This window comes from Lygodium microphyllum, chromosome 11, assembly GCF_053477565.2.
Source record: "Lygodium microphyllum isolate KBCC chromosome 11, Lygodium_microphyllum_v1.1.10, whole genome shotgun sequence".
Lineage (NCBI taxonomy): Eukaryota > Viridiplantae > Streptophyta > Polypodiopsida > Schizaeales > Lygodiaceae > Lygodium > Lygodium microphyllum.
In genome coordinates, this window is record NC_141145.1 from 28,700,628 (window position 1) to 28,726,982 (window position 26,355).

Here is a 26,355-nt window from a genome sequence, read left to right on the forward strand (position 1 = left end):
CGAGATCCACAATTTCTTGGAACAATGCTCTTATTAGAGATGGTATATTTGACACTTTGTTGAAATTACTTCACCATTGCATACTATTCAAAAGAAGGGTATTCTTTTTAGATGGGCAACAATGGAAATTTCAGCATTTGAGCAATCGAAGAAAAAGATGACTTTAGAGCTGGTACTTATATTGCCAAATCTCAAGAAGGCATTTGTAGTTTAGCATGATGCATATGGTAACAGCATTCGAGCCTTTTTTATGCAAGATGGACATGAGGCCTATGAGGGTTATATTCTCAATGATCCAAAGAAGAATTTGCAGTTTATGAGAGAAAAATTTGCTTGTTATAATTCACGCATTATATACATGGAAACACCATCCTTGGAACAAATTTACAATTCAGACCAATCACCAAACATTGTGTTTTTATCTTACCCAAACAAAGTTATCTGAGAAGTATACAAGATCAGCGAACTTCCTCTCTATGTCTCACTTCTAGATTGTGCACATCCATAGTAAGAAAAATGTGGTGGGCTAATGCATTGTCTAGTAATCCTCAGATTTTAGCAATTACTATGGTGGTATATTACACTAGGTTGGAAGACATGAAGGAGCAATATGCTATTGATGTAGATTTTGGGAATCCATATGATTAGCTTTACAATGGCTGAAGGCACAAGCACTATATGCTTAGAGATGGCCTTCTTATGATGCATGGATGACTATGTGTCACAAAGCGATTGAGGCTAAAGTAATGATTGAAAGCCATGTCCCTCTATATACAGGACATAGAAGCATTGATTCTACAATCAAAGCAATGGAGAATTTCTTTCTTTGGCCAGCTTTAAGACACGATGTTAAGCAATTTGTGTACACATGCATTGTATGTCAGAAGGTCAAGTATGATAGGCAAAAGATTTCAAGGTTGTTGCACCTTTTGCCTATTCCCCATAGGCCTTAGCAAAGCATTACTATAGATTTTATCTTTGATCTTCCAAGAACACCTATAGAAAATGACGAATATGGACTATCATATGTAAATTCAATAAGCAAGTCCAATTTATTCCTTTATGAAAAAAGATCAAGGCCGATCATACAGCATGCATTTTTATGCAACACATCTTTAAGTAGTATGGCATGCCAAAGTCGATCATTAGTGATCGAGACCTCAAATGCTACTGATAGATATGTTGAGAACATGGATGCAACCTATTAAAAGGTCAAAGAAGAACTTCAAAGGTCAAAGAAACACTTCAAAGGTCTAAAGAGAAGCAAAAGAGGGTAGCCGATTGCCATAGATGTGCATTAGAGTTTGCAAAAAGGAGATTAGGTATTGGTACATTTTGAAAAGGCAAGGCTAAAAAGATGGAAGGCAAAGAGAATTTGTATCATAAGCTATATGTGCATTACAATGGTCCCTTCCAAGTGTTGGAAAAGTTAAGTGATGTTGTTGCATATAGGCTAGATGCTACAGGTTGAGAAGTTTGATGAGATTCCGATACCTAAGCAAATGTTGACACGTAAAGAAAGAAATATAAGAAGTAAAGTTTCCAAGTGCCATCTAGTGAAGTTTCAAACTTATTTAGTAAAGTTTCCAAATGCCATCAAGTGAAGTTTCAAAATTATTTACTTATGGATGTAAAATTCTCTCTCTTTCTTCTTCTTTCATTGTTGGCGTACTTGGTAGTGGATGTGAAAGAGCAACAACAAAGGATTGTGTTGTTTAGATCACGGAATCATCTTTTAGCCTTCAAGCTTTTGGACTACACCCGAGAAGGTAGTTTGGTGAGTTGACTATACCTCAAATCTAGTCTTGTGTTCTTGCTTTCTTGGATTGGAGAGAACAATGCATGGTTAGTTAGAGAGTGTTGAGAAGACAAGATGAGAGATTGTCCACAAAGTGAGTTGTAAGTTTTAAAAGAATAAAAGCCCATCCAATGTCCCCATTGTGTGTCGACCTAACATAAGGGCTTGCTTGTTCGAACTACAAACAAGAAAAGAGAAGAGTGTTTTTGAGTGCTTGTTTAGAAAAATTAGGGACACAAATTTAATCACATTCGTTGATTGAGGCCATCTTGGAACTAAACAACTACAATGATGACATGTCATCGTCCCAATGTGATTCCTCATGGGCTGAAATAAAATGCCACCATAAATGATAGGTCTTCTTTTTCTATTATCCTAAAGATCCTACTAACCTTTGATATAAGATTCAAATAATTCTCTTTTACAACCTTATTCACATTGCAAGCTTCAAATCGGTTATTCTAACGCCTTGCTCGCATTGCATATCAATGATTTACAGCTGAGATTTGTGGAACGATAATGTTATGTGATGCTATTGAAATTACAAATATACATTATGCTCTAATATGATTTGTTGATCAAAAAAACTTTCATGCATAGTTTATGGATGCATCCCATGAGCTCCTGCCAATAGTTACAATTCATGCTTATGAGTTATGACTTAGTTTTGCTAGTTGGAAGTTTCAGCATGCGTTTGTCAATAGTATGATTAACACAATAGTGGCCAATCTTGTTTGAATATGGTACCTTATGCTTTTTCCAGTTAAGTACTTTTGTTTTTGTCAAAATGCAATGCAAATTGGAGACGACTACAAGGATTTCAAGGGGGAGATCTATCACGAGGGGACACACAATCACAGCTCCGCTGATTTTTGCCAAACAATGACCACATCCACACCACCTCACGGAGAGGGGTGACAATCCAAAGAGCTAAGAATATCAGAGCAACAAACCAACCAAGAGTGTAGGGGTGACACACATAGAGGCTAAACTAGAGAGAGAATAGGGAGATACATTGGCAACACAAGCACTACCAAACAGAGCTAAGGGATAAATCCAAATGCTCCCCACACAACTTGACTCTATAGTGTATATCACTGATCATTATTTTGTGCATCACACTTTGATGTCTAGTGAGGATCATCATTATACATGGTTACATCTCATAGGCCACTTTTGGCCTCAACAGCGTTACACACACACTCTCTCTCTCTCTCTCTCTCTCTCTCTCTCTCTCTCTCTCTCTCGTGACTACCCTAGTGGTGAGTCACTTATTTTATTAACCCACTAACTCAGGTTCTGATCTCCCTTTTCCTATACCTATACTAAATGACCATGTGGAATTTGGAGTTGAACCCATGACATGCTGGTCACCAGGCACTCAAGTTGACCAACTGAGCTACAACTGTTTGCTCTCTCTCTCTCTCTCTCTCTCTCTCTCTCTCTCTCTCTCTCTCTCTCGCACGTCCCCTGCCACAGGTCTGCCCTTACCCTTGCCCCTGCCCTGCCCCATCTCGGCCCCAAGTCTGCTCTTGTTTGCCCTAGTCTGCCCATTACCTCACCTGCCGTCACTTTCTTCCACCCGCCATCTAGTTCTATCCGCCGTCTTCATAACCAGCCCTGCCTTAAGCTGAGGTAGTCCCTGCCATCTGTGACAAGGGGTCATCCCTCAGATTGCCAAGACAACACAGTAGCAATAACAGCCCCTCAACTTATTCCTATTCCCACCTACATGTGAAGATGGAGCAAGACCGAGCTTCTCTAACATATTGGCATCTCCCCTGTCAAAACCTGCCACCAAGCCCTCTCCTTCGGAATGCTACTTGCTTGATATGGTCCAACATATACAACAAGAAACAATTGTTGAAAAAGCTCATAAAAATGGAGGAGGTCCAAAACCTAGAAGAACAAATCAGCCAGCAAAAGATAGCCAAAGACGGGAGCATCCATTAGGTACAGCAATTTGAACCACACAAAGTTTCTAGTAAAGGAAGTCATTACACAAATTGAAACAAAACAATAGTAAGAATAGGTTCCCAAAGAAATCCCAGTATGGTGCTTTCATGAGGGATGGGATAAGGTCGATGGTGTGAATGATGTATCTAATCCTATCTTTTAGGTCAGTTATAGTCTCCACAAGACATTAATATAAATTTCTTTATTTCTTTCTCCCCTTTCCCCAAGCCACCACCCCCCCCCCCCCGGCCCCCCCGGGTTTTTTTTTGAGTCTCAACATTGACATTTGTGTTGGCCTTGGCACCTTTTTTTACGTATACTTTAAGTTGTGCCCACATGTATCACTCAAGCCTTAATTTCTTCAATCTTTTTTTGGCAGTATGTACTAATTTTGCCACCATCCAGTGGTCTAATATATGGTGTACTTTTCATTTTTGTTTTTACTTGAACATGATTTTTAAAGTGATGCTTTTAGAATGTTCTTGCCTCCTCAACCTCAATGCATACAGTCCTGGTGTCATCTGACCATCATAAAGTGTTGGGGACTTTTTAGACCTGCAACACTAGGAAACATTTGACCAACTACACTACAATGCCCAGTCACAATATTTTGTTGTGCATAGCAAGTATAAACATGTGGTAATGAGCCCCTGTCAAGCAGGATCTGCTTGCAACCCACCTGGAAATGTGAATCACAGGAAGGTACAACCTGGGATTTCAGAGTTTGTTATGTTTCAAAATGACATCCGTAAGATGGGCCGAAAGAAGTATCCAGCTATTCCAATTCTCATCATTGACGTGTTGTGTGCATTTCATCTTCTAGCCTTGGCCCTCTATACTCCTTTTGAAGCTGAGGTTAGGACCATTGGCTCTTTTGATAAGATGTATGTCCCTCCTCTCACCCGTACCCAAATGCCAAATGTGAAAGGAGAGCATGCATTCCAAATAACAAAAGGATTGAACCTTCTGAGGTTCTGTAGTTGTATGAATCATGGGCAAGGGCCTCCACGATCTGCAGTTGCATCAGCAAGTGTCCCCAGATTATTCACGACGTTAGGTTCTGACCATTGCCCTTGTAAGAAAAATGGCCATTTTGTGACAGACTGCCCTGGCTATGAAAGGAAGAAGCTTTGAATACTTCTTCTCAACCCAAGCCCAATAAAAAAAGTAAAACAATCAAAAAGCCAGTTTTAGTGTGCTGCACACTCATAAAGTGCTCATATTAAGAGGAGTCCAGGGGTTTTACTGTTATTTTGTCTCATGTGCTCAAAACAACAGATGAAAATTATACATCACACAAATGCCTCAGCAATCCACAAAAGTTAGTGTAGAATTTGGTGGAAAAAGTATTCTGCACAACAAATTACTCAGCCCCAACTGAGTCCTTTTGCAGATATGTTCTGACTTACACAGCTGGGTCTAACTTGTGTTTTGCTGACTTCCTTGCCATCAACACTCAATACTCATAGTGCCAGTAAACAATTATTCATCAGTTGCCTTACTCTGGCTGTAATTCGCTGCACTTATGCTCAGTCAAACTGTGTAAGTAAAGAGTTATCCCCCCACCCCCCTCCCTCCCCGGTCATGGTCTCTGTGTTGTCATAAGCCCAAAGTTCAAGCAGCATGTTTTGAATTGCAGTGTTACTCGAATTCAGCTTAAGCTAATCCACGCTGCATTTGTCCATGAGTTTTGTGCCTGAACACTCCCACCACAGTAGAAAAATGGGTATTTGCAAGCAGAGAAAACAGAATAGTTTTTGCTTTTTTTCTATTTTCAGCAGGGAAAGAGGCTCCACAGGGCGTTGTTGTCTCAAATGGGTATTTGCAAGCAGTGTTCTATTTTCTCCTGGGATCTTCTGAAGCATCTTGAACTTTAATGATCATCCTGTTGTATCAAGGAGATAACATTTCAATTGTGCGCTGCAGCATGGTTGATGGGATTCCAGCAAAGCTTCTAATGTGGCCCTGCAGTCAGTCCTAGTGTGAGGGATTACTTTCCACCTCAGGTGTTTCCAATGTCAGCAAGGAGTTGTGAGCTAATTTGCATATGCTTATAGTATTATTTCAAAAAAAAAAAAAGGGTGTTATTTCAATAACTCCTGCTGACTAGTCTATTCGAATTTCGATCTAAGACTGGAAGCAATGGCAGCACCAATGCCGGAGTGGGAGAGGAGGGAGAGTGTGCTGAATCTGCAGAAGAATGTGAGAGAATGACTTCGTAGCCCCAAGCCAGAAAAACTAGCCGACCTGCCCAAACTGGCCGACCTGCCCAAATATGGGCCGACTGCACACAAAAAGGCCCATTTTGGCCTGAGTGACACCCAAGAAGGGAATGCAGACAAAATCAGCAAACACAAAACTGACAGAGCTCCTCTGTCTCCTGCCAAACTCTGACAGGAGCTCACAACCAGGAGATGACAGACTGAGAATGAAAATGGAGCAGGCTAACACCCCCTCTCAGATCCTGGGAGGGTCTGAAGACCTAATAACCGCATGTGATGAAGCAAAGAAGCCTGAGGCAAAGGCTTCGTGAAGAGATCAGCCGCATTGGCCGCCGTGGGACAATAGGCCACCACCAGCTCCGAATCCACGATCCGCTCTCGAACATAGTGATACTAAACCTCAATGTGCTTCGTGCGAGCATGAAACACCGAGTTCTTCGCCAGAGCAAGGGCACTCTGGTTGTCCACGCGCAGCTCCGTAGGTTCTGTCTGGGAAAAGCCAATCTCCGCCAGCAAGCGACGGAGCCAAACTGCCTCCATAGCGGTCGAACATAGGGCCCGATACTCAGCCTCTGTAGAAGAAAGTGCCACAGTAGGCTGCTTCTTGCTGCTCCAAGAGAACCGGATCCAAGGGTGAAAGCATAACCTGTAGTGGATCGTCTCGAATCCACATCACCTGCCCAATCAGAATCACTCCATCCAGAAAGGGTGATCCCATCTCCATACATGATCCCGTAGGATCGAGTCCCCCTGTAAATACCGAAGAACACGCAAAGCTGCCTTCCAGTGATCCTGTGTAGGAATCTTCATAAAAGAAGACAACAAAGCCACCACAAAAGAGATATCCGGCCGAGTGTGAATCAGCCAGATGAGAGAGCCTACAAGACACCTGTAACGAGTGGCATCTATAAGGGGGGCTCCATCTGCCAAAAGCTTGGACTCAGGGTCCATGGGGCAAGAAATAGGCCGACACGCGACCATACCAAACTCCGAAAGAAGCTCGGAGATGTACCTGTGCTGCGAGATAAAGATGCCCTGTGCCATCTGATAGATCTCCAGTCCTAGAAAGAAGTGAAGGATCCCTAGATCCGTCATGTCAAACTCCTGCTGAAGAATGGACCGAGTATGCTCCACCTGCTGAGTGTCGCTCCCTGTAATGATAAGATCATCGACATATAAAATAAGGAAAACACAAAGAGAACCCATAACCCATAAGTAGAGGTTGGGATCATGATCGGAGCGCTGAAAGCCACTCTGTAGAAAGAAGCGGTCAATCCTCTGGTACCAAGCACGAGGAGCTGCTTCAGGCCATAAAGGGCCTTCCGCAGCCTATAGACATGATCCTCCTTCCCCTGCACAAGAAAACCAGGAGGCTATGAAACATAGATCTCCTCCTCAAGGACGCCATTCAGAAAGGCTGACTTGACGTCCATCTGATAAACAGGCCAACGGTGGTGAGCTGCAAGAGCCAAAATAACTCGAATGGTAGACATCCGAGCTGTAGGAGCAAAAGTCTCGAAGTAGTCCAATCCTACTCGCTGTGCAAAACCCTTGGCAACAAGCCTAGCCTTATGCTTGTCCAAGGAGCCATCTGCAAGACGGTCTTAAAGACCCATTTCACACCTATCACCTTTAGTCTCTTGGGACGCGATACAAGCTCCCAAGTATGGTTTCGCTCGATGGAATCGAGCTCAGCCTGCATAGCCTATCTCCAAATATCCTGTGCAAGAGCCTCCTCCACAGTGGAAGACTCGGAATCCTGAAGAATCTGAGACATGAGAGCATAGTTCACACATAGTGAACTATCCCGCTAGACCTATAAGCGGGCTGATCTGCGTGGACCTATAGAAGAGGCAAGAAAGTGAGTAACACCTGAATCCTGCATGAGCCGGCGATACCATAAGGGAATCCTAAGAGACTCCTCCTGCTGCAAGGGAGACCGAGTAGTCTCCGGAACCTGCAAAGCACCCGTGTCGGAGAGGGACTCCCCCTCACCAAGTGAAGGTAGATCCTCCTCACCTGAAGAAGGCTGTGTATCCCGAGAAGACTCTTGAGGGGAGTCTGAAGGGGTGGAAGAACTCGTAGAAGAAGGAGTCACATCCGCCAAAGAGGGAGGGGAAGCCGTAGTAGGAGGAGGAATGGGAGGGGGAGGAGGCGATGACGAAGGAGGGGTGCTAAGGGGTATCCTGGAAGGAAGAGAAGGTAGGGAAAGGGGTGGGGGGGAGTGTGTCCGGCAATGTCGAAGAAGCACCTATAATAGAACCATCAATCGGATCCTCGGAGGCCGAAGCCTCATCAAAGATCACATCCCTGCTCACCTCAATCTTCCGTGTCGTCGGGTCGTAGAGCCGATATCCCTTCGTGGTCGTGCTATAGCCCACGAAGATAAGCTTTCTCGACTTAGAGTCGAGCTTCGTCTTCCTCTTCTTCTTGTCCACATGGACAAAAGCATCGCACCCAAAGATGCGAAAGTGGGACACGGAAGGCTTCTTCCCAAAGAAAGCCTCATAAGGAGTCATGTCCTGTAAAGCCAAAGTCGGAGAGCGGTTGCGAATATGCACCGTTGTAGCCACCGCCTCACCCCAAAGAAAATGAGGAAGACTCCTATGCTCCAGCATAGATCGGGCCATCTCCACCATGGTCCGATTCGCAGCTCCACCATACCATTCTCGGATGGTGTGTTCGGATGGGAATACTCTACCCGAATGCCATGATCCCTGCAAAACTGAGAGAAAAGGTGAGAAGTGAACTCGCCACCGTGATCAGCTCGAACGCCACGAACTTTGGAAGTTGTTTGTGTCTCCACAAACACCTGCCACTCGCAGAAACGGGAGTACGCCTCGCTCTTGTACTCCAAGAAATAAGGCCACACATAACGACTGAAGTCGTCCACAATCAGCATCAAATACTTGGGCTTCCCAAGGGAGGCCGTGCCCATAGGTCCGCAAAGGTCGGTGTGAACCAACTCAAGCGCAGAAGTAGCCCTCCTAGAGGCAACCTGAGGGTGAGGCTGCCTATGCTGCTTGCCCCTCAAGTAGCTAGGGCACAAAGTGTGAAGAGAAGGGAAATCTGGAAGTCCCTCCACCATCTTCCTCTGAGAAGCCCGCCGAATAGAATCGAGGTTCAAATGACCATACCGAGCATGCCAAAGCAGCCCAAGCTCATGGGAAGTCCTCGCACCCAAGGCTGTGAGCTTATAAAGCCCACCCTCCTGCGTACCCGTCCAAAGAGCATCACCTGTAGAAGCATCCTCCACTGTGACTACATCCTGTGTAAAAATGACTCAGGTACCTAGCTGAGTAAGGCCATGCACAAACAATAGGTTAAAGCCCAAATCAGGTACATAGAGAACTTTGGCGGAAAAAGACCGCCTGTCAGAAAACATAGGTAGAGTCCCCACACCTCGAACAGGAACTGTAGAATTGTCACCAATGGTGACAGTGCCCCCTCGAGAACGAAGATCCTGAAGCCAATCCTGTCGGAAGGTCATATGTGAAGATGCTCCACTGTCCACGAGCCAAAGCTTCTCCTGAGTGGTAGAACCTAGGGCTGTATCCTCCTCAACAAAGACATGCACAAACGCAGACTCTATCGTGGCTGGGGCCGCCTTCAAGTCCTTCTCCTTGGGCTTCAAATGGGGGTACTTCTGCCAACACTTCTCCTCGGGATGAGTACCCTTCCCACAGTGGGGACATTTGGGCTTCTTCTCCTTCGCATCCTTCTTGTCCTCCTCCTTCTTGTCCTTGGCCTTCTCCTTGTGTTGCTTCTTCTTCTTGCCGCCACCTGTACTTGCAGTAAAAGCCTTGGTGGAGCCACTGGCACCCACCTCTTTGAGTCACTCGTCATGCTCCCAAGACAAGCGGGGAAAGTTCCTCCCATAGGAGTTTCTCACGGATCCTCGAGGTGATGAGGCTGGTGTCGAAGACATCATAGCGGGGTGATGGCAGCTGAGTCAACAGAATCATCGCCATATCCTCGGACGATATCACACGACCAAGAGAGGCTAGCTCACCTCGCATGTCCTCCATCTTCATGATGTGCTCCTTCATGGAAGAAGAATCATCAAGACTGAGCATCCGCAACTTCTTCTCCAAGGAAATCTTGTGGGCAAACTTCTTGTGCTGATACAAAGACGCAAGCTTCTTCCACACTTGTGCCGCGGTCTGTAACCTGTGAACATGTACAAGAACGGAATCATGTAAACTCATAAAAAGAAAGGAACGGGCCCAAGAGTTGAGCCTATCCCACAAGGCTACACGGTCCATAGAGGCTCCATCTGACGAATCCACGGGGGGACGGTCGATGGGCGAAGAAACAAGCTCCCATAGGTCAAATGTATCGAGGATGCACTCCACCTTGCACGACCAAAGGGAGTAGTTGGAACCATCCAACTTATCTTCCTTCGGAAAGGAAGGGAGAATCGACACCTGAATAGAGGGAATCAAGGAAGGCATCCGCACATCTGAAGCAGTCTTCACGGAAGGCACCTTCACAATAGATGGAACCCTCTGAGATGCATGGACCGAAGAGGGACGAGTGCGAGGAGTCTCCTCCCGACGTCGAAACTCCTAATAATCCCGCCTCCGCTCACAGGAATGATGAGAAAGGAGCTCATCCTCTGAGTCGTCAAAGCTTGAAAACTGGTAAGACATCTTCCAATCTGCAAAATACCAAACACCAAAGAAAACTGTGCCGAAGCCGAAGTATGACCAGCAATATGGTCACCAACCACCAAAACGCAGACTGTGATAGCCTACAAACACCTGGATCTGCAAAACGCAAAGGTAGCTAATGAAGATCACTAGAACAGAAACCGCCAGCACCAAAACGCAGCCTGGGAGTGGGTTGCCAGCAGGAGATGAGCCGCCAGGAGTGGAAACGACCACCAGATCAGGAAAACGCAGCCTGATGATGTGTCGTCCAGCTGAAGGAGAGGCCGCCTGATGGTAAACGCAAGCAGGAGGGGTCGGTTGATGATGTGGCAACCTCTTGGAGGAGTCATCTGCAGCAAACGCAAAAAGAATGGCCACCTGGAGGGGCCGCCTGGGCTGTTGGAGATGAGGCGACAGCAGCAGAAGAGGGGTGAGGTATCTCTCCACAAGGTTAGGTCCTCCGTGCTCTCAGTCAGGCAATGATACCATGTGAGAGTGTGCAACGGAAGAAGAACATGAACACAGGAGGAGAGAGAGAAAGCAGGAAATGAAGGAAGAAAATCTGCACTGACTGAAATGAAATGCTGAATACACCAAAGTGGACTGATCAGTCCCTGCACACAGCCCGGAGCGTCAGTGAGGGCACCAAAACAGACTGGAAGCAATGGCAACACCAATGCCGGAGTGGGAGAGGAGGGAGAGTGTGCTGAATCTGCAGAAGAATGTGAGAGAATGATTGGGGGGGCTGCTATAAATAGCCCCAAGCCAGAAAAACTGGCCGACCTGCCCAAATATGGGCCAACTGCACACAAAAAGGCCCATTTTGGGCTGAGTGACACCCGAGAAGGGAATGCAGACAAAATCAGCAAACACAAAACTGACAGAGCTCCTCTGTCTCCTGCCAGACTCTGACAGGAGCTCACAACCAGGAGATGACAGACTGAGAATGAAAATAGAGCAGGCTAACATCATTAGCTTCAGATATGCGTTAGTCTAAGCTTCTCACATTAATCCACTTCATTGATCGCTAAGCAAAACTGGGGCCATACTCAACTAGTTGTCTTCTCTTTAAGCTGTCGTGCACATTTTGGGCTCACTTATTAAAGTTGACCAACCACAAGAAGTAAATACAATTATCATATTTGGATGCATTGAAAATCATATACTACAATCAACACTTTAAGAATAACTCCATTTTCCTAGCAATGATGTCTTTGCAGTAACCAGAGCATGTTGTTAAGCATTGCTTTGTAGAAACAGAGGCGATAGTGATAATTGTTTGATACCAACTCAAAGATTCAATTATCTACTTTGATTCTGATTGTCAAGGTATAATGCAACTCTATTTGCTTTACAAGACAATGTGTAGCTGGACTTATCTGGGCCATGCAATTGAATTCAGCTCAGAGTACAAATATTTGTTCATACAAAAGGAAAAGCTATTCTGAAAAGGGGTTTGGGTAGAAAGTCGTAACGCAGATTATTTTTGGATCAGTACTAAGAGAGACTTTATAGACGAATTCTTTTGTTGACTCAGCATTTTCACATTTTGGTGAAGTGTGAGTATGTTCTGAACTTTGGGATATTAGAAGATGCAAATATAAAGGCCAAGAAGAATAGAGTGAGTGAGATCATCTCACTATAACATGTGTTAGTGTTTCATATGATTAGTCAAGTGAATAAAGCATATGAACTAATTTTATTGCCCACCCCACCCAAAAAGAGGTCCCAACAAATTGATTCACATGGACATAAATCAAACCAACTATGGCAAGGCTCAGTTGAAACGGCAATAGTTTCTATGTCTACACTGGCAAACCCCATTGCAACTTGAGAACAAATCTCTAATCAATCACATTGTGTGCTTGTCATGTTCCTTTACTCAGAGTTTTCTCTGCACTCCCAGGCGTATCTTTACATGGTATCAAAAGCCAGTGCTCTACTATCAAGTATCCTACAAGGCTATCATGAAAAGCTTGGTTTGCATGACACCAACATGCAACTAACTCATGTCTCAAACAACTTCATCTTGGGAGACCATGGTGCTTCTGGTTTGGAGGCCTTGAGGTATCATTATTATCTCAATGTGGAGGAGAACACTATCTCCTCCTCCTCCAGGTGGACAAGATTTTGGGTGCAAGACAAATGAGAGGTATATTGAATTCATGCAAAAAAGGTATATAGAGTTCTATCCTCCACCTTCCCTTTACTTTCATGAAGGCACATTGTCAAGAGATGTGCATTAGTTGGCATGCAACTGGTTACTCATAAGGATGGCCACCTCTTAATTGGAGGAGGACAAACAACTTTCGAGAAGACTAGCAATCCATTGTCTTCATCACAACCAAACTTGGTAGTAAGTTGTATAATACATTTGATTCGTAAGAGTCAAAACCCTCTCTATTGCTCGTCTCGAGGCCCCGGAATGTGGGAATGCTGTCCCGAACGGATGTGCCGAAATGGGATGAGGGATGTCCCCTGTCATGTTCCCAACAGCCATCCCCCTGTCCCAGCCATCCCCTACCCCATCCCCTTATCACATCCCCTATCAGGGAACATCGTTTTCTTTTTTTGAGTAGGTGTCTTTTGGGGTGTGGTTTTTTGGTGGGTTTTTTTGTGGGACTTCTTCCAAGGACTTCCCCTTTTGTAACACATACACATAAAATTAGCATATTTTGTACGAAGTCGCCCACATTACACATGCAATTTTTCTACACTGGAAAATACATCTATGCATGCATGCACATGCATAGGTTCTTTGGTAGTATACATTCACACACACACACACACACACACACACACACACACACACACACACACAGAGTATCATGGGACAGGTTTTGGGGACAAGGATGGGAATGGGGACAGGGACAGGAATAATGAATTGCCATCCCCTATTACCATGAGGGGGCTCTAGAATGGGTATGGGACTAGGACGGTATGGGGATGAGATGGGACTGGGATGGGAAGCTACAAAATAGCCACCCCCTATTTCTATGCCCACACATCCACCCACCACATCATATGCATACATTTTCAAATGCTATTTACGTATGCCGTCCCACCCCCTGTCCCCGTTCCCTCCTTTTAGCCGTCCCATGTTCCCATCCCCATCCCCATTCCATGTTGCTATGCCTTCATTTGATTATATTCTTGGTGCTATCCATTCACAAATCCCTTATCCCCCCTCCACATTTGCATTTAGGTTCTCTTTCTCCTGCCCTTTAGCTGCACCAGGTGAGATTTTGCTTTAGCATCTTCAACTTTAGGTCCTACCCCCTTCTCTCTCCAACATATTAGGTTTAGGATCCACAATCTCAAGTCTAGGTTCCTTATCATAGGTGTCAGAACCTCCTTAGGTTTTACAATTTCCCCTCAAACGAATGACACTCTACACCTTGGTGATGGCAACACCATCCATGCGCGTTGTGTCTTCAACATATCTGCGAAAATGAGCACACCTTTAGCATCTTCAACATTAGGTCCTATGCCCTCTCTCTCCAACATGTTAGGTTTAAGATCTGCAATCTCAAGTCTAGGTTCCTTTTCCTTTCCTCGGGCTAGCTTAGTTAACTCCTCTCACAGTGTTAGAACCTCCTTAGGTTTTAGGCTTTCCCGTCACATGAAAGCCACTCTAAACTCTAGTGCTCCGTTGTTGAGAATGCCACCTATGCACGTTGTACCTCCAATCTAGCCATGCCTATCTATTCTAATGTGACTATGTTGCATATCCCCTTGAGCCCCTTCAACATCTATCCTCAGCCACTCAAACACAAGGATACCCTCCCCTGCTTATAGTGCACCTATCCACAATACTTGGGCCACTTACACATCAAGATATCCATTCCTACTTGCAATGTGCCCATCCCCCTCCTTGAGCTACTCATATATGACAACCATATGCCTAGTCAACCCATTACCAAAGTCGGATCCCCTATCCATATTTCACCAAAGCATGGCAGACACTTAAGGCCAAATCCCGGAGTGTACTCCATTTCCCCCTCCCTATCCTTCACTCAACACTCACACTACATTTCTACAACCAAGAATGCAAGTTTTTAATGAGAGGTCAAACTTCACAACTTGGTTGAACATTATACAACAAGTGCTTAAGTCCCAAGGTCTTTGGTACCAAATCATAGGTCTAGAGGCTGTGTCTAATCCTCAACTTGCTCACCTTGATTTTGTTTATCAATGAAAGGCTTGTAATCCCCATAGTGAATGATGATTTAATACAAAGGTTATTACTTGAATTTCACTCAAGTCTACTTTGACACATGAATGTGGAGATAGCTTCAATGTCATCTACTTTGTTCCACTCGGCTATATGATTAAGTCCACAAGAAGATCCCCTCTTCCTTGTTGCTATCCCCAAAGAGGGCTCCACTTTCCACCTATAGAAAAGGGAAATCCAATGCCAGCAAAAACTTTCGAGAACAAAAGGCAACTCCTAAATGGGTGCCTCCCTTTCTTAGAACGGAACAAAATCATTAGGACAATTTGGTAGAATATGCCTAAAAAGAATAGATATTATACTCACTACTATCGCTGAAGTCATGTGGACGAGGAGTGTTGTTCCAAGATCCAAGGTAATCCTCCCCTAAACCTTCTCCAATGCCCATCAAACCTCAATCACACCTACAAGCAAGACTCCTCTTGGCAGCCAAGAGGACATCTTGCTCAAGCACTTCACTTCCATTCCTCATTGTGCCCAAAAAACCCAACTGCAACCTACAATTGATGTGGCTTATGGACAGCCCTTCGGTCCATGCCTCACAACAGTTGAAAGCTTGGTTGACTCGTCTCATGTACCACTTGCATTGGCCTTACTGTTTTCTCCACCTCATCACTATTTCCTTTGGCAATGACGTACCAAAAGCACATGCACACTAGGCATGATACATTGATTCAATCAGCAAATTTTTTATACCTTATTGCAATCGGTTGACTCTCCAAGATCAAGTAGGCCAATTGTTGCATCTTGAGGCTATTTATTGCCTCAATCTAACACTAACTTAACAAGTAACCAATTTTGCCCTCCTTTTCTACTATCGCAACCACATTCTAATTATCATTCATCTTTTCTCTCTTCTCTCCTTACATTACTCCATATGTTGCCTTTCAAGTTTGGCACCCTCATCGATCTACCAATGCACACATGTAAGGGAAATTGTATTAACATTCCTTTCCTATTCATTCCAACCGAATTTGAGTTTTGTTTCCTTCATCATCTTTTGTTTTTCTTTTCTTTATTTTCCTTTCATCACTTCCACACTCTGCACTCACACATGCATAATGTCCTTTATGCAACATTACCCTTTGCATTTGCATTGCATTTATACGTGAGGCACTTGGAATAGATGAAGACCTCATTAAGTGAAGCATCTTAAGTGTCAGAACTGGAGCAGCAATGGAAGCGTAAACATATGCTATAATAAACTGCTGAAATACAAGACAAAAGAAAAAGGGAAAGAAATAACACAATACGTATGAAAACTCACATGTATGCTCGAGAAATGGAATCCATATATCAAACACGAGATTGTCGCATACGACAGTGAGTCACTCGCTGCGTGGGCATTGGCACCAGCTCCTCTCTCCACGGGACCTCCAAGTGGTGAACTAACTGACTGAAGAGCATAATGCCATAAAATATGCCAGGTCAGCCACCATTTAATGCTGGCCAACTGGCAGCAATAAATGCTATAAAGCATAAAATGCTACACAATAAAAATGCCTACAATATCTACATAATGCGCCCAACCCACAATACATGCTCAAACTCACACATGAGCTGACATACTCTGCTAATACCCTCTCTCAAATCATGGGTGACCTGATACAATACAATGATAAATGACTCATCATGGTCCATACAACAAAGAACCACCAAGTAGAACCATGGATACCCAGGCACTAGGTGATCAAGCCACCACCAAGGTGCCTCGGAGAGAACCTAATGTCAATGTTGATCGTGCCAACTCTCAATGTTTCTCAACAATGCCTCTGATGTAGCACACGTGACCATCCTGTCACCAATACCGCAGCGCATAAATAACCATGGATCCCCCTCCTTTGGCCAGACTGCCAAAGTATCCCCTCATGTGAGCTCCAGACTTCACCTGCTCTCTGTCAAGTAACTAGCCCATCATGAACCTAGATGTCAATCCTAGCTCCAAAATTTGAACCTGTCAGACTTTGGGTGATGCATCAGGGACGTCCCTCTCTGAATCCGGTGCATCTATATAGAAATATAGATGAGGCGCAGTTGCCCGTTCTGAGCCGGAATCTAAGGCAGATGATAACTCGTCGGAGGAGTCTACATCCTGCTTCATCTTCTACTCCTTTTTCTTCTTGGAAGCCGCTAACTCTTTACAATCCTTCCACAAATGGCCCTTCTTGCCACAGTGGTAACACTGGGCCTTCAACTTCTTCGTCTTCGAACCCCTCTCTGAAGCTGCAAGAGCCTCACTTGAACCTCCATAATGTGACGGAAGCCATCCCTGTAGTCACAAAGTTGTCTGGTGCTCAAGCAACATCAAGGAAATATGAAAAAAAAATGACAGGAGTTGTAGATGTCTGCGCCCTCAAAGCATTCGCCACTCCATCAAACTTCAGAGGAAGCTTGTAGAGGACCAAACCAACAAGATGTGCCTCTAATATGGCAGACTGCACTATCTGAAGCTGGTCCTGGATCAAGGTAACTCGAAGTAGGAATGATTGGAGCGTATCTTTGGTTTCAAACTTCAATTGTTGGAGTTAGCCATAGAGAGTAACGGCCCTCATGGTGGAAGGAGCCTCGTCCATCAACTGCAACTTCGATCATACATCTAAAGTTGTCCTACAAGATGTGACCGTCAGTAGGACCTCTTTAGAAATACATCGAACAAGGCTGAGTAAGCACCAGCATCGTCTGAATCCTATGTAAGCATTGCTTCCTAACGGTTATCTTCATCAAAAGCCAACTAGAACAAGAGAAGGCCGTTGAGGACATGCAATAGCTCCGCAAACCACGTACCATAACCACTTCTAGATGAACCATGCCTTCATCACCACACTCCACGTGTGATAATCAGGTCCATGGAGCTTGTCATCAGTGGATGTGCCATCTGTAGAGGATTTAGAAGAGTAGAGAAAAGAAGGTATTTGGAGAGGGAACACAACCAAACCACAAGCACAGACTGCAAAAAATGAAAGGTAACATGCAGTATTCACCAAAATCTAACCTAAACAAGAAGAAATCTGCTGTGAAAAGACAAAAGATCAGCCAAAAACTGCCTGAAACAGCAAAAACGGCCTGAGAATGCAATTGCCCAGCTAGGAGGAGATACAGAGATACCAAAACGCAACCTAGAACTGACACCCAAGCAGTCGAGGGGCTGATGCAAGCTGTTCAGATGTTGACATCAGCAAAAAACCCAAGAAAAACAAGTCGCTTGGTTAGAGCAGCAGTCGCCTCATCAGCAATGGTCAAAACAGTCCCGAAATCAACAAAGAAAATACAACAGGAGCATAGGACCTGCTCTAATACCATGTCAAAAGTGGAGCGGCAATGAAGCCTAAACATATGCTGTAATAAAATGCTGAAATACAAGACAAAAGAGAAAGGGAAAGAAATAACACAATACAGATGAGGACTCAGATGTATGCTCGGGAAATGGAATCCATATATCAAACACGAGACTGTCACATACAACAATGAGTCACTGGCTGTGTGGGCACTGGCACCAGCTCCTCTCTCCATGGGACCTCCAAGTGGTGAACTGACTGACTAAGGAGCCTAGAATATATAGGCATGTATAATGCCATAAAATATGTCAAGTTGGCCAGCCAACTGGCAACAATAAATGCTATAAAACATAAAATGCTACACAATAAAAATGCCTAAAATATATACATAATGTGCCCAGCCCACAATACACACTCAGACTCACACATGAGCTGACATACTCTGCTAACATTAAGCACCTGTTGCTCACCCAAGATGTTGAGCGACAACCAAACTACCTTAAGCAGTTCCCTCATCTACTTCCACATTGACATCCACACTTGCCACATGACTTTCCTTTGTGGGGGAACCTACCACTAGTAATATTCCTTTTTTCTAACCTATCCTAAGACCCATTCACTTCGGCTACACAAAAGAAGATATCAATCACCTTTTTCGATCCTAGTAGACCCTTGGGCAATACAACATACCATTTTGGATACATGAGAGCAAACTTATATTCTCTCTCAACCCTTGGGCACCTTTTTCAACTTGAGAGGGGGTGTTGAGCAAGTAAAGTTGAATGTCTTAACTACATCAAAGTTATCATGCATTTTGACCTAATTTCACTCCACAAAAACGTTGATGTAGATATGTACATGGCTTTGTGCTCCGCTAAGCACAATCGTGATATCCACCGCACGAAGCAACAATATGTCTTTTGTATCTTCCTTCTCTTCCACACACTATTCTTTCTATTCACCTTCATGTGCATGACCAATGTTGTGCCACATCGCAATGGAAGTAGAGATTTCTCCTAAGATTGGAGCAATCCAACACCTTCTTTGAAAAGCACCAATGAATACTAGAACATTTGACCACTTGTAAGGCCCCCATTATGAGGAGAAGCTATATCTCAGCCCAAACATTGTTTGGGTCCTAACTTATATATCAAATGAGGTCTATGTGACGGGATAGCAAAAGGGTGACCTTTGAGGATCTAGCCTTTGGGTTAGATAGAGTAGTTATGTTGGTAGTAGCTCAAAGCACAATGCATCAAGTTGCGAGGTGTGGAAGTTGAGTACTTAAAGGATAATATATTTTATTTTGGTGGTAGAACAATGGCAAAAACCTCCTATCAAAGGATATATTGTGGGTGTTCCCACTATCATCCCTCATCCCCACATCTTGTGCTAGCTTTCCATCACCTTCATCATCATCAACTGCATCATCAACCCCTACTGTTGTTGCTTCACTAGCTATTGCTACAGCCCATCTACAAGAGCTACCACCCACATGCCAAAGGCTGCCGCCCACCATGTGCTACCATTTGGCTACTTCTAGCCGCAAATTTGGGAGGGTATTTGGTGCAATTGTTGATTGTCATACATCTCTAGGTTGTTGTTTACAAACCAACTGAGACCTTTTTCACTAGAGATTGTCGCTAAAAAAGACATTGCTAGATTTTCATTGTTCGGACCTCCAACACTATTGTGTTTCAACATCTGGCCTGCTACGTTGCTATCCATATACCTTTGCATTAGTTTTCTATTCTAACATTGATTTGCTACACTCAAAATCCATTACCGGAGAACAACATTCTCCCTCAACCCACCCTCACAAGAGCCTCCGCTTCTTAAGCTCCTTCAATTGTATCTCCTCCCTTCATCATGTAAAGAAATTATAAGAGTTTGCAATGGAGACAACAACGTACAACAAATACTAGCAATGGATGAACTTAGAAACACAAAGAATGGAAGTATGATGAATCAAATAAAATGATGATACAATGGTCTCATGCCTCTGTGTCTCCAAGAACAAGGCCGATGAGAACCAAGGAGTTAATGATGAGAGAGTGGCTCAATAGTCCCAACTAATCAAGGTAGTAACATCTATAGAAGGAATATGCTTCATCAATGGAGTGAAACTCGATGCTTTGGGCAGAAGGATGTCAAAGAAGCCATCAAATGAATGGGGATAGCAATGAAGGGAGCGAAACACAACCCTCAGTAGCTAACAGTGATGAACAAGTGATCTCTAGGGGAAGAAGCAAGAAAACAGGGAAAGACCTCCAAGAAGGTGAGCAACTGCACCAAATTAAGGGGGGATGCTGCAATAGGTAGGCAACAGAGAATGGGCTAGCTGTCCAACAGCCTGCAAATGGTGAAATCTACAAAATACAATTGGGCAATGGATCTCTAACTGGGCAGCAGCTCCAAGCAGCTACAAGGTAGGTAGAAACAGCTCCAATAGGACAGCATCCACCAAGCACCGAAGGGAATGAGAGGAAAAGCACTCAAAGAAGAGGAAGAGTGACTAAGAGAGAGACCCAAAAGAGAATCTTGCATTGGGATACCCACAACATGCCATTTAATAGCAAATTTTTGGCCATTTGTCTTTTTGTGCACAAACAAAACCATTTGTATACATAAACTTTTTGAGGCTGTTTTTAAGAAGCAAAATTAGGCATTAATGCGTAATGATTTATTGTTAATCAAGCCTTGACTTTGGTGGCTCAAAATATACTTCATTCTTGAGTCTTCTCATCTTCTTTTGCAATCTTATTTGAGTTTTCTATGTGTTAGTCGTGTTAATACACTCCCACTATTTTATCTACAAACCCTAGCATTTCTTCACATACCATGTCCTCTGGTTAAATAAGGTGTAACAAATCAAGAGATGTGAAAATGTACTACTCTATTTTGGCATAGGCAAGTGAACATTCCCTAAAAGGAAAATGCAGCACTTTCCTCCGCCAAGGTGAATCCGTCTCAGACTAAAGACTCAATGTGTCACCATCAAAATGTCCTTACTATGGCCAACTTTGATTTCATGTTTCCTACAAAAGCGCGCACAATACCCACTCCAAACACATGGATGCACATAAAAGCATGCATGTACAGAGATATGAATACGTGCACTCATGTGCATGTACGTAACTAGATGAAAGACACGCATCATGTCTAAATAATCCATACAAGCACAATTATATGGATATAGCTGAAGTAGCTTTTAGCCCTACTTCATGCATTATTCAATCCCTCACAATGGTGGGAAAGAAATATACCAGCAAATCATGTAAAGAAACTCTCATAAACATATTTGGAGTTTCTATGATCATATCACAATAACTAACAATGAAAAAGAACTTTTGTCAATATGACAATTGAGCTACTTTGCCAAACAAAATGGCCATAGGGCACCATGTGCCAAAGGCACTATAGTCATGCATATCCTTAGGCCCATCAATGGATGCAATGTATCACATATGTCAATGTATTGACAAAAATTGTTTAAATGGTCATTCACATGCTTCCATTATTATTCAGCTCAAGGTTAAAATTATTAGTTATTTTTGAAAGTCACAATTTACAAAAGACATTTTTGTCAATATGATAATTGAACTACTTGCCAAACAAAATGGGCAAAGGGATGCTGCATGGAAAACTTCAAAGGCATTAGCCTTAGTCCTACCGGTAGATGCAATACACATCCTAAGCATAGTAGTTGAGATGGTTTCATGGCCATTCATATGTTTCCATTAGCATTAAGCTAGAAGTAAAAAATATAAGCTCACCTATAAAATACTTCTTCCTTCCAAGCAATCTTATGAACATACACAAACCTCTTAAGATGTAAAAGACTAGCACTTATTGGGCATTTCAAAAGCATGTAACATGCTTTCTCCCATGACAATTGAGTCCCTTATTGCACACCCTCATTGGATACATAGACCTTTTGAGAGCATATTAAATGCCTCCCCCATTGGATTATTTGGCTTCCTTTCTTTAATCACCTATATGTATATATTGCCTACTACGAGCCCCTCAGTATCATGCTTCAAGACCATGCAATTCCTCATTGTGAAAAATCCAATTCCCCATGAATATTTTTAAAGACCTAAACTCTTGTCTCCAAGACCGAAATCAATCTCACAAACAAACATCCTATTATAGAGACACAAGTATGGTGCTTGGATTTTTCTGGAGCTCCTCCTAACAAAGTTTTATGATCCAAAGTTCCCAAGTGAGATGTTCTTCATAGCATCATATGGTCCAAAATCCATTGCCACATTGCAAACAAAAGGTGGCCCTTGATAACCTGCAAATAAGACATTCAATGCAAGTGAAGTCGACTTAGAATGAATCAAAGGTTGAAGGAAACAACTATACATTTCCAAAATAAGTCAAAAACAAGTGCATAATATATTGCAAGAAGATTTACCTCTTAAGGGTTCAATGTCTCTTGTAATAAGAGAGAATTTGTCAAAGGCCCTAACAATGTGTAGTTAACAAACTCGGATGTTTCGTATTCTTGCACCAAGAGACATCAACAAGTTGGCTCGATGTTCGAAAACACTATAAACTTGGAATCTCCATTTGTTTTCTTCTCCACTTTGTACCAAGTAGTGATCAATAGATGATGATTAGTATAACTTTACAAAGCATCGAATAATCTCCTCTAAAGTCTAGTCCACAAACCTAATTTGAGGATAGGAAATTCAACACAACTTTCCAAATGGTCGCTTCATCATCCATGTTAATAGGCTACAATGGTGGTCATTGACCCAAGTGCAAATTACAATAATCATTTTGTTGCATTGTCCATTGTACATACTTAGCAACTTATAACAAAACTTTATCTAATAAGCAAGAGTTGTCTACATTCTACTCGATCAATAAGCTTTTCACACATTCAACCTTGGAATATATAGGGCTTTAATGAAATCTTTTTGTTCACCCTCACATTCCCTTAGGTGATTGATTATGGTGATGTTGGCTCTATTGAGCCCAAAACCAAGGCTAGCATTATTAATTAGTTGCCATGCATTGATGCTTAATCTCTGACCAAAAACATTTTTATTAGCATACTAGGACAAATACCAAAAAATCCCTATGAAAGGGCATGTTGTGGGCATCCCATACTCACTTTTCCATTTCAACCAGTCTCCCTTACGTAGTTCAATGGTAGACTATCACTGAGCTTGCCACCCAATTTATTGTCTCCATTGCAGACTCTATTGTTCATTTACATGGTACCAACGTAGAGGTGCCCCAAGAGCAAAGGATCCTCAATATCCTTGAAGAATATAGGTTGTGACAAGTGATAAGACCATTGTCAACTCAAATTCCTTCACCCTATTCCACTATAGCATTAAGGAAGATCGACTTTTGTTCCCTACCACCCTCCCATTATATGTTTGGCACACTAGTGCTATATGGCTTCTTCCCCACAAGATGGCGCACAGACCTCTAGGTGCACCTATACAGGGCAAGTTAGGACGCTCCCCTAAAGCTTGTCTCCATCAAAATTGGCTCCCTATCAAACCCAAGTATAAGCACCTACTTGCTAGCACTCTTTTTCCACCTCACCATTCTAGGAAACAAAGACCATTCTCCATCGATTGTCAAAGTTCTATGCTCGAGCCAATACAATAAGACACCCATGATGCACACCAAGCCCTTTCAAGCAACACGAGACCCGTAAGACCTCACAAGGCCATAAGCCCTCAAGATACCCACATGCAACATTCTAAGTATACACAAATCCAACTATCACTACACACCATATTTTCTATCATACGTGTATGCTTGGCCATGCAAACATTTTTTAAAACTAAAGAATGTGTGATCCAAACATGCTTAGAATTTTCAGGGCCTTAAAAATTGCCATTCCTCACTAAAAAGAGAGATTTATCTAACCTTCAGTCCCTGCCTAGGCTCTGCACATATTGATGAATAAAACAAGGGTTGTTAGTGAAGCTGATACTTATTGCTAAAACTACTGAATAGTGCCTAATTTATTTAGGGCCACGTATGTTTCAGCTCAAGCCACATACATGTTTGATTCATGTATGATTAAAACCTCGTTGCACATGTCAGCATGCTTTCAACCTCCATTGGCATGCTTCCAAACTCCTTTCAGGACAAACACTTCTCCTTTGCATGATCCTTACAGCCCATGTATTCCAATGTTTTACCCTGCCATATATCAGTAATTGATACAGTGCAACATAGAACTTCTGAAAGTCCAAAACTTCAGTAAACCAGATAAGCTTTTCCTGGTACAGGTTAAGCATGCTGACAAAGATCTGCATTGCTGTGATGCTCAAAACATTGGAAACTCCAATTTTTCACCCACAGATGTATCCATTTTAACACAAACTCTTAACATCTGATAAATACTCAATAATATACCCGAGTTGAAAACCATTGTTCCAAGATTTATGCCTTACAGAGTAGCATAACAAGGGCCATGAAAACATGACCTTAACAGCCTTTAAATAAAGGTCTGGCCTTCAATGCAGTACAAACTACAAACAAAAAAACCACTAGATTTTCACACCTTTACAACCTCAATATGCACAGCCCATGATTATGGGAATCCTTATCTTAAAGCAATAGAGCAAAAGACAGTGATGCTTGTCTACATGTATACACCAAGCTCTCCTAATTAAAGATGCCTAGCCACTACATCAGATGCTATCTGTCTGCATTTGAACTGAGCAATAATAGCTAGGCAACTTGTTAGTAGGGTGATTTCTGATTCAAAACATGAACAAAGAAAAAGAAGCAACATAATGCATTCCTTATCATAAGAAGGTATGAAAAATGTTTTCTCAGCAAGTGTGGCTTCAGCCTCTTCAGTGTCATGTCCCCTGTATTCAGCATGGGAAGTGTTTTATCAGCAAGTGAAGCTTCAGCCTCTGAGTCATGTCCTTGGTATCTGAAAAAATGCCCTCGGTAATAATCTAATTGTTGTGAAACTAATGTTGACTTTTTCTATCGACTGTAGGGCTACTTTTGTACCAAGCTACCGGCTGAGGCACCTTGCAGGCCATATATTGAAGGTCAATATCTACTTGCAACAGGACTGCAATAAGAACACGCCCTCACATTTAGATTACACCATCACTAATCTAGTTATATCTGATTGTTTCAGATATTATAAGATCGGACATCCGGAAACTAACCAACTTGTGATGCCAAAGCCTAGTCTTGCGAACCAGTATATTCAGACCCTTTTATTTCCCCCAAGAAGAACGTTCAGACTTTTTCTATTTCGTCATGAAACAATGAAATTGTCGTCGGTATGGTGCTAGATGGAAAAAGCACAAAGAAGGTCTTCGAGCACCTACCGAGATGGAACTGATGGCCACATTTGAGCTTGGCGACCGATCTGTCTTCGCCATGGCTTTCCACGACCTCCAGGCAGATGGAACAAGAGAGGCGGCCGGGCGAAGGCGAGGCATGTTTGGATTTGGCCAAGGATGCCATATCCGCGGCCTGTGTCTGCCTTGGAAGGAGCGAAATGGGACGCAGAGACGCTGGCGCTGATACTGCGGTATGGCGTGGGGGCGCAGGAAACGCAATACGGTACGACAAGAGCTCAGGAAGACGCGGATGACGAAATTGCTTTTGTGCGGTGAAAGGGGGGGGTGTTATAAAGGGACCGCGAGATCTTAATAGATACCTCTTGGCCTAGGCACGAAGCTTTTTGACCCAAGTTCCTCACACTTGGTCGGACGGCCACCTTTGTGGAAAAACAGACCCTTGGGTCATGTAGCGACATGTTATTAGGGTGGTTACACACCGCCATTGCCCGCCTAATCTGTGCCCAGTTTGTGGGCACAGGAAAAGTTGACTTGGGCGGTTACTTGTCCGCCACCTGTTTATACACTGGGCAGTGGACACTTTTCGTTATCAATAAGTGTCCGTCCACAATCGTTTACACAACGGCCACCACCTACCACCGAACACTTCCTGAATCACATGCGAATGAAAAGGACGCTACGGATGTTGATCATCATTCTCATAATAATTATTTTTAAAATACTTGATTAAATACTTTAAACCGACTAATAAACCTTTTAAAAAAGTCACCAATTAAACTAAAAGCATGAATCTAAAGTTTTTCCTACCAAAGAACTCCAAGATTATGACCTTATTGAGTCGTTGCTTTCTGCGACAATATATTTGTTTCTATGGTGACTACTATTCATGCTTTTGGAAGCTCATT

At 43.2% G+C, this 26,355-nt stretch overlaps 1 protein-coding gene across 2 annotated transcripts in view; it reads right to left on the bottom strand.

The window, feature by feature from the left end:
- Nucleotides 1-25,757, bottom strand: part of LOC148028653 (uncharacterized) — an 87,421-nt gene extending 61,664 nt beyond the window's left edge. Inside the window, exons 1-2 of one of the 2 annotated variants that reach the window (XM_087687450.1) lie at nucleotides 25,475-25,605; nucleotides 24,176-24,317 (exon numbers count right to left, since the gene is read on the bottom strand). In XM_087687450.1, the coding sequence (XP_087543576.1) occupies nucleotides 24,176-24,188 (13 nt within the window). In that variant the 5' untranslated portion in view covers nucleotides 24,189-24,317; nucleotides 25,475-25,605. Of the gene's footprint in view, nucleotides 1-24,175; nucleotides 24,318-25,474 lie in introns of both variants that reach the window. The other variant, XM_087687449.1, reaches the window with a different exon arrangement.
- Between the last annotated feature and the right edge of the window lie 598 nt (nucleotides 25,758-26,355).